General features: G+C 37.8%; 1 protein-coding gene across 4 annotated transcripts in view; it reads right to left on the bottom strand.

The window, feature by feature from the left end:
• The window catches only part of VTI1A (vesicle transport through interaction with t-SNAREs 1A), a 258,683-nt gene that overhangs the window by 238,436 nt on the left and 709 nt on the right, over positions 1-19,538 (bottom strand). For all 4 annotated transcript variants that reach the window (XM_074545233.1, XM_074545231.1, XM_074545232.1 and 1 more), the window contains exons 2-3: positions 13,312-13,370; positions 8,989-9,099 (exon numbers count right to left, since the gene is read on the bottom strand). In XM_074545233.1, coding sequence (XP_074401334.1) covers positions 8,989-9,099; positions 13,312-13,370 — 170 coding nt within the window. The remainder of the gene's footprint in view (positions 1-8,988; positions 9,100-13,311; positions 13,371-19,538) is intronic.

The following is a 19,538-nucleotide window of genomic DNA, read 5'->3' as shown; positions in this document are numbered from 1 at the left end:
GGAAAAGGCCTATTTTCCTCACATTGGCACCCTAAAGGCAGTTTATAAAAAGCAAATGAAAAGTAAGGGAGGTGCTGCATTTGATCCACTTATTATAAATGTATACAAGCATTAAATTGTCAAATGTACAACTTTAGATCCTCTAGCCTTTGCAGGGATTTCCTCCCTAACTGAGCAAGAACAGCAAGTTTAAATAGACTTTGTGGCCAAGAACCACATTTTGTTGAGGTTCGTACAGCAGCTTTAAGGGAAGCTGGCTGTATTTGGGACAGACTACTAAATGATTGCAGAGTAAAAACAAAAAGCTACCAAACAAAAGAACAGAGATATTTCACACTTTTTCCATATGTTTCACATAGTAAAGAACATTGCTAGGAGGAGGCAGAATTACTCTAATACACTTCCAGCTCCATTTTTTTACTTTCTATTCCTTCCTCACTAAAAGCCAGAAACAAGATGACATCTCCATTGCCATAAAAGTCCATCTTTTTTACCTGATAGCAAGTTTTACAGAATCATGAAGTTCCTTCCGAGCTTATTTCTAGTAAGTTAAAAAGAACCAGCTTAGAGCACAAAGTGGGAAGGTTTTTTCCCAGAGACAAAAGAGATGAGGTCTAGTTTTTACATAGCATTTTAAAACATTTATAGCTAGAAAATACTAAAGAAATGTAATTTATTTAGTGCAAATTAAAGTCTACTTAGAGAAGGGAACAGCACTCTCTCCAACACTGATGACATCTGCCTAAATATCTACTTTGTTCTTGGGTTAGAATTTGGGGTGAAGGCAGAAACAAAAATTTACTATTTTGGTTAGTAAGAAATATCTGCATGAAAAAAGGTGGACGTACTTGATTAAATGATTTCTCATAAGAACCCCTGACATGTTTGAATTCATCTAACACTTTAGCTTTTCACAAGGGCTGTTCAATCAATTATAGTAGACTTCTTGAGAAAAGAGCCAGAAATGCAATTTAATCAAACTGTATTTCTATTGCACTCAATTTCAGTATTCCACTTTTGGAAACCCAAGATCATAAAAACAAAACTATGCAAAACATGATACCTGGCAACTCTGATTTCTTGTAAAACACACAAGTTAACATGTAACATCACTAAGTCTGTGCTATGGAAAGCATCACAAAGAAAGAGCAAATACATCCATCACTGTTTCTTTATCTCTCTTATTAACAAATTCAGAATGTATTTACATTTACAAGAACTTGCAACTAGCATAGAAAAAATTGTATTATCCCAGTAACATCACCACAAATCTACAGTTTCCTGCTATTCTGTGGCAAAGGTTTTCAGCAGAAACAAGATAACTAAAATATTATTAGTACTAGCAGAATATAATGAATGCTAGTATTGGTAATGTTTGACAACTGTTTGACAACCAGACATGCAATGTATTCAGTTATGCTAAGAGGTTTTTTTTAAACACTGCTATATTTGCTTACAATGCCATGAGAATTTCAACAAGCATTTAATATATAATGACCATATAAAATTTTCTCCTTGAATTCTGATTGAGAAAATATCAAGATAGAGAACAAACCTCTTGAAGTTGGATAGAAACAGTTATTTTTAACAGCAGTGCTTGTATTTCAAGTTTCTCTTCATAGAAGCAACAAAACCAAGCTGGCAAAAAAGCTATTAACCACTCATTTGCCAACTAATTTTTGACATGGGACAGTTAATCAGTCACAAATAAAAAGTTCACCATTTACCAGATGGCAACTTCACTATAAAGGGAAGCTATTTTTGACCATGGCAATTAGTCTTCTCATGTTTCAAACACTACATTCTATTTTCACATTAATTTTTAAATCTATGTGGCTTTAACTTAAAATAAACTGTACATCAAAAGAATGGAAAATAAACAGCCAGGAACACAATTTGACGAATTGGATTTATTTAGTTTATTTAGCTAAACAGGGTCCATTGGATCTCTTTAATAGGCTGACAGTTGCACTGGGCTGGTTAATAAAACATTCAACACAGTATCTTCAGCCAATATAGAAATGCAAATCCCACCAGAAATATTTTATTCATGAAACAGTAATTTCAGTTACTACCAAAGCAAAAAAAAAAAAAAAAAAAAAAGGCAAAAAGAAAAAAAAAAAAGAAACTGGAGGGGGGGAAAAGGGGGGGAAGCGACGCTTGCTTTGCAAACAAACAGCGCCACCCAGCGGCACTGCAGGGACAGCACACCAGACATCGGAACGGCCGGAATTCATCCGGCCCCTCAAAAAGAACCTTCTTCCTATTTTTTATTATTTACCATAGCACGTGTCTCTTCCTGTGCAGCACTGAAATGCAAACTAGCCTCTCTCTAGCTGGGGAAAAAAAAAAAAAGAAAACCCACAATAACAAAAAGCATCATAACACGTTAAGAAAGTCGAGAGTGCAGTTCTAGCCTGAAAAGTAAACACGTTCAAATGGTGGCGGTTTTGCTCAGTTTGTCTGATTTCTTTTTTGGTTATCTTTGTTTCTAGCTCGTGGTAGAAACAAAACCAAACTTCTACTTGAAGGAGTGCAGGTGAGCAATACAATGCAGTGAGCATGAGGTACACCCTGCTTTCCTCATTCATCATTGCCCTCTACACTCACGTTCAGCTATAGCACCTTTATTACAACTGCTACCGAAAGCAGGACAGCAACAGCAGCTTCTTTTTGCACAAAAGGTATGGGAGTATCATTTAGGTAGAATAATAAATCACTGAGGGAATGAAAAACAATAAAGCCTTCCCCCTTGTGCCCCCCCCCCATTCACCTTTTCCATATGAAGTCACTTTACCCATCTGCTGGTCAGAAGAAATTTTGACTGAACATGGTTTCTTCCATTCTCTTTTGAAAGAACAGCAAACATACTTAACTCTACTATTTTGAGAAGTAGAAGTTTTCACATAAGAGCAAACTCCATGGTAAACAGAAATTGCAGCTCTCTGCTTGGGAAAGGGCTGAAATCTGAACATGTCTACAAACTATCAGCTGGTCTGCCACAGACCACTTTTCATTTACTTTAGTACAGAAACATTGTGTGTGTAAAGGGAGAAAGGAAAGAGGCATGAATGCTTACAGTGCTCTGAGTCATACACCTTCAATTATTCACAGCCTCCAGTCACACACAAGAGTTATCAGACACACCAAATCACTTCCTGAAAACACCTTTATTTGTAATCAGTCAGCCAAGCCTAAGCTACACAAATGGGTTTTTCTTAAAATCATGTGCATCACCTCCACCACAACTTGCTGAGGGACCAACAAAGAGCCACAAAAGCCACCAGTCTCAGCCCTATGTGTTAACAGATGAGCCAGACAGAATTTCCTGGGAGGGTCAAGGGGGAGTTGGTTCAGAGAAGACTCCAGTTAAGGCATTAGCTTTGCTGACATTAAAAGTTTGCTGCTTGGTTGCCCTCACCCAGCATATTACCTCTTCACACACTGAATTATGAGATGCATAACACACTCATTGGTCAAACAAGGGATGATTCTTTGTAAGCAATACCTACAGAATTACAAAGCCCAGGAGCTAAGGTGTGTTTCACTGGTGTGGCCTCTCAGGAATCTCAGCTAAGATGATCATAACCCTTTAGGTTAATTACAAATTAAGCATGTTAACTCCCATCTTTTACACTTTCCTCCACAGAAAATCATCTCATCATTACTAAATTCCATTATGAAATAAATTGACTTCCATCTTCATACTTCCACACTAAATAAAAAGAAATTTAAGACACAAGTAACAAAGAGCAAATTTTCTACAGGTGTTCTAAGTTATACCACTTCCTAATATTTTATGAGTTTAGGCCTTGAATGTTACCAAAAAAAAAAAACCAGTTTTTTCTGTATCACTTTTTTCCCATTTAAAATAGCAGTATTATAAATCAAGTAATTTCAAAAGGTGAAATGCCTCCACCTTTTTCCACCACAAAGCCACCAGGGTGGGACACAAGTGAAAACAAACTGAGGACAATGTGGAGTTAGCCTCTATAGAAAAGAAGCCAACCTAATGCTCAGCCCCAGTCAGGCAGACAAACATATCAGAAGTTATTAGAAAAGTACCAGAGGAAAACAAACAGTGCCTCTGTAAGGAGCAGTTTGAGTTGAATGTAGAGGAGTGATTACTTATCTCAAGAAGGTGACAGTATCTATAAAAATGGCAGTGAAGGAACTTTTGTTCACAATATGCTTTTTCAAAATTAGATTGTCAAAGTACATGGCCAGATAATTCAAATTCTTTCTTCTGAAACTTAGTTCAACCTTGTGTGCCCTAAAACAAATCCTCCACAGCCCCATTCAAAAGAGCTGTACTATTCACAGAGCAAAAATCAATCTGGTTTCAGAACTTTATATGTGTCAACAGATCAGGTTTCACTAAAGGCACCTGTACCTGCCCAGGCAAGGTTCTTGTGCACACATGATATTTTGGCATGACAGATTCCCTGCTTTCAAGAACACTGTTAGGATATAACAACTAAGATACACACACAGCAGTCCCACACATGGCTCACAATTTTCTAAGTACAGAACATTACTGCACTATTTGCTTTATAAACCAAAATAACCCAGCAGCAACAGTGGAGTTTTTAAGTTTTAGTTTAAACTGGAGACCTGGGGAAGACTGGCCATAAAGATACAGCCACCAACTTGTCATTTGAGAAATGGCTTCAGGTGCCTACAGCCATATTTGTCTGGGTAGGTGACTGAACCTGAAATGGGGGAAGTGGTATTTGCAAAAAACAGCCAGAACACAACAGACACAGCTGTATGAGTTGTTCAGGTGAGCTTCTGGACTCAGGTTGTATTTGAGAGTCATACAAGAGAGCTAACTTTGTCCAATAAAATTATCTCCTGGTTATCTCCTTAAATGTTTTTAAAGCTTAAGAGCAGCTGAAGTTTTAACAGTAATCTGAAAAACAACCTCCAGGAGGTATAAATTGTAAATACATACCTCACTAATGACTGAAGCTATTGTTAAAAGCCAACAATGTTTAAATGTTTACTCAAGTTTTTTACAATGTATCTATATATATCTGCAAATTTACCCCACCCCTTTTCTTTTAAAGGTTATTCTCAAAGTCAGAATTACCAAAATCAGTACCAATTCTGAGGATTTAAAAGGAACGAGCACTGTCTCCTGAACTGATAATAAATGCTACCTGCAAGATTTACCTCTGTGCTGCCAACAGAATAGGAACAGTTTGTATGTAGCCTCCATTATTTGATGGCTAGTTCTTCTTTCTCAATATGCTCATCTCATTTTCAACACTGATTGTGCAATATTCATCTTTGTAACACCAATGTTACTGTATAATGTAGTCTTACAAGATTTTTATATTTCCTCATCTATTTGAATGCCTTATAGGCCAGCAGTAAGCTTTTCAGGAAAATAAATGCCTGCCTTTGGTTTTTTCTATTTTATGGTGCCCTGACATTGAGCCAGTATATGGAACCCTGGGGATGGATACAAATGCTAGGAAATAACCATATATTTACTAGGTTTATAGAATCACATTTTCAGATGGACTGGGACTTAGCTTAAAGTAATGTTTATAAAATCTGGAAGCCTTTTACCACTATAAATCCCCACTAGTTAAAGAAAATTGGCTACTTTTAGGTAACAATTAACATGAAATGCTTTATTTCTATGAATAAACAACACCTATAGTACACATACTTAAAATACCCCTTTTTGCCATCAGAACTTACTTCAAGTAGGCACCATGGACATTCTACATATAAAACAGGCAGAAAAAAAATACTGACAAACTTAAATCTGTCCCAGCATATACCACAGCACACGCTGCAGTCGAGAGGGCCATGATACACAGAGGGTCACTATACAATATCAGAAGGCTTCAACCCACACAGAGTAATGCCACATCACTTCAGAAGGCTGCAAGCATTGGCCCTTCTTGTTCTTCAGCCCAACCTTTTATCCCCTCCTGTTGATGCATTGCCCCTGTGTGCCCTCTGCTCCCTGTGGTGGTTGGTCAGTGCCCTGGGCACTCCCTGGCTCACTGCTGTCAGTGCTGCTCACACTGTGCCCATTGAGGTTCAGCTGCAGCCCCACTCCCAATCACCACAAACTGTACCTACCTAAACTGCACAATGGTGCACTGTTAAATGCAGGGGAAAGACTTTTGATAGGAAGATTGTTTTAAGCTTCAGGAACTCTTTGGCATGTGCTCCCAAGCCGTGGAGCAGCCAGGAAAGCACAAGGCTGTGATGTGCAACTCCACTTGGGGCCACAAGATAGAGCCACCAGCGCGCTCAAAGCCCGGCAGAGCCCCGCGGTCCTTCCCGACCTAACGGGGACCAACACCCCTACAGAAATGAAGGGCTTGGGATGAGATATTGAAAATCAGATAATAAACACAAGACTTACATCTGCAAGTGAAAAAAGACACAGCATAAGGCTTATCAAACAGTTTCATATCACAAGCCTGAAAGTTGGCTTTTGGAGATGTGTGCAGCTTTTCTGCAGAGAAGCATCACTTCATGCTTGCCCTGTTCTGGTATTTCTCCCCAGGGAAGACTGCAGAGCACTGAGGGGAGCAACAGAAACCACTTCTGCCTAAAGCTGAGGTGCAGTGCTCGCTCTGCTCATTTTCCCCATCAGTATTAACAGTGCTATGCTTCCTGAATACTTTTAAAGACAAAATTGTGCTATTCTGTTTTTCATTATCACTGTTCTCCTTCAAGAGAGAGGGCTCAGACTGGGCAAGGTGTTTTTTTCTGCTCAGATATTATTTATTGCAATTAGTGTGTTACCACTATGCAAGTGCAATCCAGTGCCTTTGCAATCCTTTGCCTTCACACACCCCTGGACTGCAGAGCACTGACACCTAACTGCAAGGATTAGCAGTGAGAGGAAATAAATCTCCTATTTGCAACTTTTTCCTATTTGATTACAAAGTTAGAGATGAAAAGCCATGTTTGGAGTAACTTCTCAACAGCGCTTAAATCTGTATTTTTCAGAATACTTCAACATAGTGAAGTGTACAGGAAAAAAACCCTACATATTCACAAAGATGCCACAGCACCTAATAAATAGTATTACAGCAATGGCCTTTTGTCATTATTACACAAAATAAACTCACCAGTTACATATTAAATGTCAAAAATAAACTTTAATGTTGTTCATCCTGCCAGTAAAGAATGGACACGTGAACAGTCCACAAACCTCATGTTTCCTTCTCCTAGCTTTAAACATGCTGCTATGGTGCTGTTTTCCATAACTGTTTGGGTAAGGGCAAATTTTCAGATGCTATAAGGCATTCAAATAATCACAAGATCAATTTTCATGCTATCAATGAATATAAAATAAAACTACTAGTGCTGGTTCTGCGTTCACTTTACATTTGAAATGCAGAACTTAATACAAGACTGTGCAGTGAAGTATGTAGTTTTTGCCATGAATTTTTTTCTATAGTTTCCAACAAGTTGCTATTTTCCTGGATAATAATCCAAAAAGAGTCTTAAATCCTTACATACAAAATTAGAAAAATATTAGTACTTAGAACCTGTAACTATGTAAGGCACTTTTTTGTAACCACATTATTTGCTATATAAGAGATTTTTTTCAAGCACAGTTGTTTTCTTCCAGCACTTTGCTCCATCCTTCACATTATTTTCTTTCCTTGATCTTCTGCTGAAGATCCTTGGGTTTGGAGCTGTTGTTTCTATCCATTATTACGACCTGTTCCTTCCTCTTTCTCATCTTGTTTTTGCTTCCTCACTTGGAGCACAAACTCATGTTCTTGTGTTCATGTAACTCCCAGTGCTATGATGCATTTCCTTGCACTCATTTCTCCTCTTCCATACAGTGTTCAGCTCTGAACTCTCTCATTCTCACTTGCCTGGGAATATGAAAGTATGAATTCCACCATCTACCTACATATAGAATAGGCCAGGAACAAATATATGCTGACAGCAAATTCTCACACATCTGAGAAGATAAACAGCATTCACAATTGGTCAGAAATTGCTCTCTCTGGGAAGTCACTGTTTGGCCACACACAATTCCTATAGGGGAACAGATGAGACTGCCTCAAAATTTTGATGCAAGTCTTTTTATTCTAAGGTTCCTCAAACTTTACAAACTGCAACCATCTTCTCATACATTTTTGTGCAACTGCTCAACTTGGCAGAAGCACAGAGGAGTGACAGTCAGCTGGATTTCTTGGCTGCAGGTATAAACACTGACTCTCCTCCCCTGAAGGATTAAACTGCTGCCAGCAACCTGAGGAAATTCACCGCTCTCCAGTGAATGGAAAATACTGCCACTAGTTATTTCTTTCTCCCTACCCTGGAGGAACTGAGCTGCTGCCAATTAACATAGCATTTTCCTACACTTTGCAATCCCTTTGAACTTTTTCATGATTTTACAGGAAACAGTTTTGTCTCTATGTAAATCTATTCAGTGCAAATCCCAGCCACAAAAAAAGGACTGATAACTGTAGCAGAAGCCCCTAGACAAGGGAATCTTGTTAGTCTGCATCCATTACTCAGAAAAATGTAGTATTTATAACCAATTTGTACAAAAGCCAAGAAGAATCTAAATGCAATGGAAAAGACAACACAGTGACTAAAAAATGAAGTGCACGAGATAAGCTACATTGAAAAATTCCACAGATTGGAGATCATACTGCTTTCATGTTACTGCCCACATCACTACAAGCTGTCATTCCTTGAAAAATAGGATTAAAAGCTGACTATTTTGCATACATCATGAACACTCACAGTATCTACTGATGGAGAAACAAGAGTTTCAGGAGGCCAGCAGCTGGAATATTGGTGTGGGACTGCTGCTAAAAGCTTCTCTTCCCCAGTTTGGTTTTCATCGATATACATAGCAAGACACGTGCAGAACTCATCCCTCACACTAGACAAAAATGCCCTCTCCTTTGCCTGAATAATTGCATTGCTTTATTTTGAAAATTCTTAGAGATGCCTTCTTTATGTAATAAGTTAAAAACTCACAAAGTCAGCTTCAAGTTTTCCCATTTCTTGTTTGTAGCTCCTCATTCGACTGCTGTACATCCCTCGGCTTTGGGGTGGGATCTCTCGGACTTCAAGTTCCATCTGCTCAAGCTGACAAGGGAAAATAAAGAGGAGGTATATAAATCAAAAGGTTAATTAAGGCAAGAACAAATTTACCTGAGTTCAAGAAATATACCTAAAGTCAAGAAATATTCCTTCTTTATAAGGAAAAACATTGCTTATTCTGCAATATAGAAACAATTTATCAAAAACTTCGCACAGTCTTAAGTCAAGAAACAAGTGACAACATTAGTATTGTGAACACTCAGAAGGAATGACTTGAGCCAAATATTTCTGGATTTCAATTCCAACTGTGATGAATACATCTTCTTAAAGAAAAAAAAAAAATAAAATTAGTAAAACAGTATAATTCCTGCCTACCTTCACCTAGCTGTGCAGTTTTGGAATCCATTGGCTAAAAAATGGCTTTACATATATATATATATATATATGTATATATATATGTATATATATGTATATATATATATGTATATATATGTATACTTATTTTCCACCAGTGTGTGCATTTAATAAAGTAATTATTATGTTTAATAAACTAATTATTTTTTCTTTAAATATTGCTATCTCAGCAGACTTACATAACCTGAATTGTTTACCTAAATCTACATCCCAAATTTATATGTAAGAATATTAAATAGTTGAATTTCAGGGTTCAATGACAAAGCTATTCAAGAACTTGCATACAGTCAAATGGATTAAAAAATTAGAGACGTATTCTATCCTTCAAAAGCTTTTTTTATTTATTCTTGCCATGTAGAATTCTAAGGGGCCTGAAATACAAGAATATGGCACAGGGATACACCAAAACAGAAGTTGTAAATGAGGGCTGCTAATTTCCTGCCCACTGGGTCCTGGAGCCTGCTCTATATGGTGCTGCCTGTTCAGGAATTCTGTTTTGAACTGCAGAAGAATTCCACACCTGCCTTTTAAAATCTTTCCAATTTACTCAAAAAAGATAAAAGAATACCTCTCCTTGGTTGCTGTAAGCACCTGAAACAATATTTACTCACCTCCTGCTGATCTGGATTGAACAATATGGCATAGGAGGAGAAATGCTTCTCAATTAGGGTCCCAGGCTACTGGTTGCAGATCTTCACAAGGGACTGCTAGAATTTATTCCTATGTAATCACTTGCTTACACTTTGAAATTTCATCCTCATATCATAAGAAAAGCATCTGAATTTAATCAATGGAATTGCCAGATACTTAAAAGTCATTTTGCCTGATGTATTCTGATTATACAAAATTATATTCAATAATAAACTATAAAGCAGACTTTAATTAAATAGTCACTAATGAATTGAAACACACAAAGCAATTTCTAATTCTACCCAGTTCTTTAGCTCAGGCTTAACTTTCCAAAGGGGGTATTATAAATTAAACCAATAGCTGGAATTAATAGCTTATTTCTTATCAATTTCATCTTAATATATTTGATCTCAAATGTTCTATAAACATTTCCCTCATATATATATATATATATATATGTATGTATGTATGTATGTATACGTAGATTTTAATGAAGTCTCAATTCTGGTCTGTTATATAAAAACAAAAACATATACCAGTAAATCCAGAATTTGCACTAACAATCAGACCATGATCCATGATATCTAAAATGTTCATTCTAAAGAGTCAATATTAGAGAGTGTAAGGTCCAAGGAGCAACAATGAAACATGTTTAGGTTGACCAATATTTACCAATGTTTTTTCATCATGAGATTAAATGGGTGCATTTTGTGCCCGGGCTGAGAAATTTCCATGAGAAGCCATGCAGAACATAGTGGTCCAAGCAAGGGTGAACCTAAATGCAACCTAATTTCATGCATCTCCACTTTCAGAAATGGTTTTATTGGTCTTAAAATCATATTTTTCATAAACAAGCAAAAGCAGAGCAGCCCTTCATACTTCCACTCAAAAATACAACAATGTAGTGTGGCTGATGTTGCCCACTCCAAAATAAGATTCCCCCTCCCACAGGAACTTCTCCATATGAATCTGCCCTGGACTCTGGAATCAGCTGCTGTATTTTAAGAAACTTGTAAGCTTCACTATTTTATTCTGTTTCTAAAGCTGTGGAACTAAAATAGAGATCTAAACCAAAAAACACAAGACAAGAATAACCCAGCATCTGCAACACAACAATTTTGTGATGTGTTCTTCATCAAAGATAAAGGAAAATAACAGAGAGAGAGTTGTCTTCTTTAAAAGTAGAATTTCACTCAAAAAATCACAATTCTTCAGGCACATGCTGGATTTTACACTCAATTTCCCCAAGGTTAGCTCAACAATCATCTTTCTTAAAAACCTGTTTAAAATAACAATTAGATACTCCACATTGGATGTAGAACAACAAGATTTCTCTCCAGAGATTCCTTACTCCACAGCTCTGGTTTGAAAAGGCAGCCTGGGAGTCTGAAAGTTTTCATGTCAGTTCTGCATATATATCAAATCAATTACACCAGTGATTTTACCCAAACAAAGCAGAAATTGTTTTAAAACCATCACTGGTTAGTGAACACAAATAAATTATCTCTATAATAATATTTATAATACATGAGAGTGTTATTTCCTAGCCAAGTAGGAAATAAAAATCAGCTAATCCCAGCTTTGCCTATACAAGACAATGAAGCAAACCAATGTATGAAAATTATCAGCAGCAAGGAATTAGGTTTATTTTGATTTTCTACTGTAGCCTCTAGTTTAAAATAGGATCCTCTTAATCAGTTCTGTTATTAGCAGGTTTGTTCAAATTGATTTCTAAACCAAGCCTTGACATTAATCACAAACATGTTGGGTAATTGCTTAAAGCCAATAATTGAATCTAAAGATCTAAAACAAAAGTGTGAAAGAAAAGCCAGTACATTAAATGAAGATCATAATTAGCATAAAAATGCAAATACTGGATTTATATTTTAATCTTGTAATAAATACAAATGTAGATGATCTTTTCCTGACATAAGGAGAGAAGTAAGAAGCCATTACCTCAATTTCTGCTCCTTCCAACCTACTTGAGCAGAAAACCAAATCTGAATGACCACCCACACTGGAGCTCCTCTGTACTGCTCTGTCTTTTGCCATGTCAACTTGTAGTGAAAATGAGCTGAAAATCATTTCTAGATTTCTACTTTTTGCAGCTGTTTGAATATGAAAGTGCCCAAAATGCCTTAATGTATCTACAGAACATCCTCATGAAATGAGTCAATAATTTTACCACGTGTCTCACTGGGAATAACAAATCAGAGAGGTTAGGTGCCTTGTCATCCTGCAGGAAGACATCCCAAGATCCAGCTTTACTGGATGCTATTCCAATGCTCTGGTCTACAAGACTAATTCTATTTTTAAACTAAAAGCACTATGTATGCCTTCAAACAGGCAAGAGACTTTTTTTCTTCCTATGCCACTTCAAAAAATTAATTTTAGTATTTAGTTAGTAGCCAAAAAATTGATCCAAGTTTTTTCCATTACAAGAAATTCTAGGGTAGAAAAGCTAATTTCTTTCCCTATCCTAACATTCAGATTACATTTCTGACATTAGATACACTAAAGCCATTTGCAAGCAATAAACAAAAGCAACTTCAGGTAAGGAACTATTGGCCATGTGGGAAAAAGCCAATCTCAGCTGTCACCAACACTCAGTTACTCCACATCTACAAAACTTTACTCTTATCCTCCTCCCAGATGGAAGATATGCCAGGCTGTAGCGGGAACAAAATAAATAAAAGAGACACAGTTGTTTGTCACATACTGGGATTTTTTGTCAGTGTGAGCCACAAACTAATGCCTGGTTAACAGTTACACTCTTGTTGGAGCAGTGACCCACACTGCCATGGCCCCTTGTCCTCACCTTTATGTCTCACTTGCTAAAATGGAAAAAAAGATCTACTACTCTACAAGACATTCTGATAGATGAAATTAAGTAGGTGCTTGGGTCTTACAAGCCAAAAACAAAGTCATGGTGTGTAAAAATTTAATTCCATTCCTGAAGACCTAATCCTCAACTATGTCTAACTATTTATGGACTTACAGCAATAGTGCAAACCTTGTATCACTTAACAGAGGATTAAAAAAAGATACACTCTTATTTCATAGCCTCAAATAAGAACTATTTCAAGACTACTATTTCATTTTCTAATATATCATTGCTAAGTATTTTTAGGGCATGGGTGTTAAATGTTGCTATCAATGATTCTATTACTTTTTTAGGAATTTGCAGTTAACACATGAAAAGCCAGAACATACCAGTTCCCTCGCTTCTTCAAGCTGTTTCTCAACATTTGCAACCATCTGCTTCTTCTCATCTGAAACAGAATTGTGAAAAAGCCAATATAATTGTGTTCTTACCATGAAAGAAAAGCATACCATTTCAAAAGATTGCATGTATCAACTAAAACAGACTCGAGATTTATTCTGTGTGACATCCTCACACATGGTGATACACACATTAGTAATTAAAAAAAAAAAATAGACTGGAGAATCCTTGAAGTTCTGCCCTGTTATGCAGCATTTGCTAGTTAGGAAAGCACTTACAGCTGCTTCAGCTGTAGGAATTCTGCCTCAGCAGGCACTTGCTGGTGTGTACAAATGCATGAGAAGGCACATGCATACACTAAATGGAAAAAATATCATTTAAGAACAAAGGCATAAAAGATTCACCTGCAAAATATGAGATGCACAAAACCAACCAAGCATCCCAATTAATACTAATTCAGGGTCTGAAGAAAAATGATGTTTCTATTCCCCTACTTCTATGCTGGGTCTAGAATTGTTTCTTTTGGTTCAACAGATATAAAATGAAATGCCACAGGAACTACAAGAAAAACACTGTCTTCTAGTAACAGTAAAAATGGAAATTAGTAATAAAATATAGAATTTTTTAAAAAATCCAAATAAGTTTTAAGCTATACATAGCAATCACCATCTGCCAGGTTCCCCAGCAAGGTCCCAGCTACAGAGACTGACTTTTGCCCTGCCTCCAACCATCCATTTGCAGGCAGAATCCAGTCTGAACTGAGAACTGAAATTCAGTGTCACATCATCACAAACATTCCACGTGCTTCACAACTTGGTTTGTTACAGCATGAAACAAACTGAGAAATATTCAGACACTGGATAATAAGATGTCTCCACACTGCTTCATTACTGTGGGTATTCAAGGGTTTCCATCCTACCATCACATCTTCCAGCCCTCAGACTCTAAATCCACTCATTATGTCAATGAAGTTAACAACAACACTGAACATACAAATGGTTGGTTTGGAACCAGGAGTCTCATGAGACATCTCTACTGGTGGTTTGCCTGATGAAGCAGATAAAAAGTGAATGTCACCAAAGTGTCTCCAGTCACAGCTCCCCAGAGGTCACGATGGATAAGTCTATGTCAGCACAAGACTGAATCATGTGTCTCTAAACTTCAGAGCTTTGCTTTTAATCTGAGTCCCCTTGCTCCTCTTCCACATGATCTCTTTGTATCCTGGAACTGACACGTTAAAACCCAAAGGGACAATCTGATGATCTCCTTCGATCCTCTGCATTCCACAAAGCACTGAATTTCATGAGAGAACCACTTTAATAATAACATACTTCTCATTCACCAAAATACGCTGTCATTCAGGGACACAGGAACATCACAATCTGTCCTTCCTCAGTTCCATACACTGGAGCTCTGCCTGCACAGAGGATCAGGCTTGGGACCATCTTTCCAGCAAATCTGGAATTCATCCTGACACATCCAGTGGATTCCACCATAGCAGAAGATGCAGGAAAAAATTTCTGTGTAGTACTTTTAGTTTTCTGCAGGCAATGTCTTCCTTTAATTCCCCACCAGGTTCTCATGATAGCACCCAGGCCAGAAAATTCAGCACTTTATCTTCCCAACACAAAAAAACTAAAAGAAATCAGCCCCTTCCCATCCCCCCCATATATTTCTATTCCAATATCCCAGAACACCTCTGTTCTTCCCTTCATTTGGAAGTCAGCAAGATGAAAATGGACAAAAATAAAAACAATGGAAGGTATGAAATACACAGCACCATTTTATTGAAGCGGAAATAAAATTTTAAAACATAGCAGCAGAAAATAAATGTACTATAGCATTTTCAGTACTTCCTTGAGTTATACTGGATCACAATTTTCATACACATTTAGTAACCTGAAATTTAGGGATATAAAGTTGAAGTTTTTTGGCAGGTATTTCATACTGAGAAAATTCTGCTTGTACTTGTGATTACAAGAACTACCCAGCACTCCACTGGCCAGTAAAATCTTACTGACCCACAGAGAAATTTAGCTACAGACCTTTTGTAGGGAAAACTCATTAGTACAGAAAAAGGTCTAGCTAAAACTGCTCTCATAAAATTAGGAGGAGAGGGTATTCAAATGACCTCCAATGGTTTAGTTAATTAAATTTTAACCCAACTACAGATTTTAATACTGGCCCAGGTACATAATCACCCGATGCTGCCTTTGGTTTTGCTTCAAATAGATATGTGAGCAGGCACATGGCAACATCCCAGCACTGCAGCTCTGGAGCAGGATCTTCAGACTTCCAAGAGAGCAGCTAAACTTGTTGCAACTGCTGACCCTCTAGGGCACACAGTACCATGTAACCATGGCTCCCAAAGCATTTCTTTTCAGTTTTACTTTTACTTCAGTGGTTAAGCAAAGGAAATTCTTTATTCCACAGCCAGAATCCCCATAGGAAGGGGACACAGTACTCACAGGATGATTTGTTCAGAGACTGAAAGTGAGATCCAAGGGAGTTCCTCTGGTAAGAGAAGTTTGCCACTAATCAAGTAGATCAGGATAAACAAGTTACAGTCTAATTAAAGATGCTCATATTACTAACTGTATTAGTCCACTGTGACTTAGCAGTTTTCAACCTGCCTACTGCAACACTTCCCTAAATACACTTCTACAGGAAGTAAAAAGTGCTTTATAACTCTTTATTTTGATTGAGAACTCAAATATCCTTTAGAGAAAATAAAAAACAATGCTCCATCAAATATATCTAAATGTAATCTTTTCCTTACATTGCTAGACAGAATGTCCCAAACAAAATATTTCACATAGCTTGTATATTTTAAGTGAAAATTGACAAACTATGGATAAAGACTGGAAACAAAAAGGGGTTTTCCTCTGTGGAGGATTGTAAAGAAATCTGTTCTCTGTTTGTACACAAGGTTGTATAACTTTCTTAAACAAGCTTTCACTACATTTTCCCCAGTTCTTTCAGCTTTGTCCTGGCATTAGACACTTTGTCTCCCAAAATACAGCAGTTACAGAAAGGTGGGAATCTGTCTACAAGATTGAAAAGATAACACAGCAGCGGTTTGATCTCAAAAAACCCTGGCTCAAGACTGAGTAGTCCCACTGCTCGTGGAATTGCATCTTTTCATTAGCACATGCTGAGGAAGACACTGAGTAACAAAGGGCTTCAGCTCACTGACCACTCGCTGATGCTGCTGTGCTCACTCAGGTGGTTACATGTTCACCACTGCCAGAAGTTACTGTCCAACAGCAGAGACAAATGAACAGTACATGCATTTCTCTCTTTGGGTCATAAAACTGGGTTCAAGAGGCATGGCATAATGAGCCAGACCTGAAACTGAGACAGGAAACTTCAGTACAGCAGGAGTACAACAGAAAATTAAAAGTGGGGCTTTCTTCAGTTAAACCTGTTAGCAACTCAAATGCAGCACTTTGATTGCCCAGCAGAAAATGCAGGTACCAAATATGAGAAGAATGGCAGCACTCCAGTCCAAAGCCATCACAAACCAGAGGCTACTGTGCTGGGAATAGACTAAGATCACCATTTTTGCTGATAAAACTCTCTTTCATATCAAGCAATCAAAATCTGTATGAAGTTTTGGTCAAATCATAAGACAGATGTTTCTCTGAAACACCGAGGAGCATTAATAAAACACATCAGTCAATGATCTTCATTCTTCAAAGACCTGCAGCAGCAACACAGAAAATCTATTTAAAAGGCATTTCTCTATTTATAACTTTCTTTAATCCCCCAGGTGATGTCTGCCTCAACAACAGAAGACATTTCTTCCCAAGATGTTCTATTGTCCCTGCTGCTTATTGTTTCTGCGATATCAGAGAGCCTTTGTTACATTTCTTGCTGAACAATTTATGCATTTGTGACAATAGCTGAGCCATCATCCTCCTAGAACACAGGACAGCATCATCTCCTGACAACAGGGAATGCAGGAATGTTGCAAAACCAATTAAGCAGCATTTCTCCACTGGAGCAGGTCCATCTTGGGCAGCAGAGGGAAATAACCAGTCACTAGACTTCAGGAGATCTCTCTTTATTATGCAGAGTGGCACAAGTCCTTACACCTTTCATCCTGCTTCTTCCAGCTGGGAGGAAGAAGGCCATCAGCAGTCTCTCAAATCACTGCTGCTGCAAACTGTCCCCTCAGCTCCCCTCCCACCTCACATTCCTCTCTTTGAGGCTCTCCCAGTCACCGCCACAAGAACTAACTGGAACTTCTGGTGATGAAGAAGCAAAGATCTTGCAAATGTTCCTATTAAGAAACAAGGGAAAAATGTGTATTTAAAATATTTCTGATAAAGGGTTCAGCATAATCAGAGATTTCTTTTTCCAAGTGGCCAAATGCCTGTGTTAGCTAAGACTGCAGTTTGTTTTGAAATCATGGAATTTTTTTTGAAATGTCTTTTGATGAAAGACAGAATAGCCCTGAAAACAGAAGCAATAGCTAAGCCATAAGTGCACAGTGCAAGAAGCAGCTATAATGCAAGTCAGTTCAAAATCCATATAACCAACCACAAATATAATATGGGGTGAAAAAAATTAACTCTTGTCTTATCTTGACTCCATTTAGCCCAGTACCACATTCCTGGTCCTGCAGGGAGCATTCATTCTGTCTCCTCCAGGAGGATGGCAAATTCTATTACAAAAGTAAACTTCTAATGGTCTCATTAAAGAGTGATGATTGCAAAGCCTGCTGCTTCTAGGCTATGTCACTGTTGAAGCCAATACTCTTTAAACATCTTTTATTTAAGCTCCAAAATCTCCCTAAGTGAATAAGGGAGACTGATTCAAGGAGAGGATTATGGAAATCCACTACTATTATGCAGAATATTCTTTCTACTATTGAGCAGACTCTGATGACTTCCAAAATCTATACAACAAGGAACTCAAATCTCTATTCTTTACAATTAGGGAATTAAATCTCTCTTTTCCTATAAATCAGCCTGGCACTATTGATTTTCAGAGGATGAGCCAGTAGTGTATTTATGATGTCTCCTTGTTCCTACCAGATGTCTTTAAATTTACAGTTCAAAAGTTAAGAAGCCTTTGTGAAGGATTCCCTGCATCATCTCAGTAAATGGTTCCAGTGGCCATTTACAGGTTAAATATAATTTCTGAGGAGATTAAATTACACACCAGTTCTAAAATTCAATCACAGGAACTCTGATTCTCTTTCATCTTTATTTTGTAAGTTTCCATTAGAAAACTGACAAATTTTTCCACCTCAGCTGCAGGTTCTGACTGAATTATCTCTCTGTGTCCTTGCTGTTAAGATCAAGAGCAAAACATCTCTGTTAAGCCAAGGAAAAGGCACAATTTTCTTTAACCATGGAACTCAACCCTGTTTTTTCAGAAGACTTTCCAACTTGCTGAGATTAGAATTGGACATAACCTTCCAAAATCAAAAAGATATTTTATTCAAAATCCCCTGAGATCACACATTTTAGTTGACCACCTACCTCAAATCCTGTTTAGGGTCACTACTCATCACTTCATGATTTCCCACTCTAAAAGTAGGATGCTGTTGTTTGGTCCTGGATGCATGATACCTTTTCCTTTAGTCATATGGAAAAGTACACCATTAGTATGTGTTTACTTCCTTCTTACACATTATCCACTCCTATGGTTAAGGCTCCCAAACGTCTGGGTAATTTGCATGAGAAGCAGAGGCAGAAGTATTAAATGAGCTGGAAGAGGCATTAAGCAGAGCTACAAGAGGAACAGATGAGAAAACCACGAGTGCCAACTTCCCTCCATGTCACACTCAGAGCCCCGTACTGGGGCACTGATTCCTGTGGGCTGGAAGATTCAGCTGGGCTGATTAACAAGATTAAAATTTTCATCTTTCTACTCTTACAGACAGTATTGACTCTGCTGCAGGGATACATCACGAAATAGACCATGAACGCTGCAGGCTACTGACAAACACATTAAAGTAAACGAACACGGATTTCTTTGAATCTGCTCCTGCCTGTGAGTCACCACAGTCAATTATCCAAATCAAACGTACGAGGAGCAGGCAGCAAAAATACTGATTCAGATTAAGTCACGCACAAAATCTGTCTGTGCCATAGGAAAAACACTTGATTTCCATGAGTGATGTCGTGGCATGATCACAACAACGAGGATTCAGCAGCAATGCTGGCACGGGGAGCATCCCCCAGCAGCTTTAGCTCTGCCCAGC

This window comes from Zonotrichia albicollis, chromosome 7 (assembly GCF_047830755.1).
Source record: "Zonotrichia albicollis isolate bZonAlb1 chromosome 7, bZonAlb1.hap1, whole genome shotgun sequence".
NCBI classification, from domain to species: domain Eukaryota; kingdom Metazoa; phylum Chordata; class Aves; order Passeriformes; family Passerellidae; genus Zonotrichia; species Zonotrichia albicollis.
Note: the sequence above shows the minus strand (reverse complement) of the source record. Positions and strands in the feature narration are given on the sequence as shown.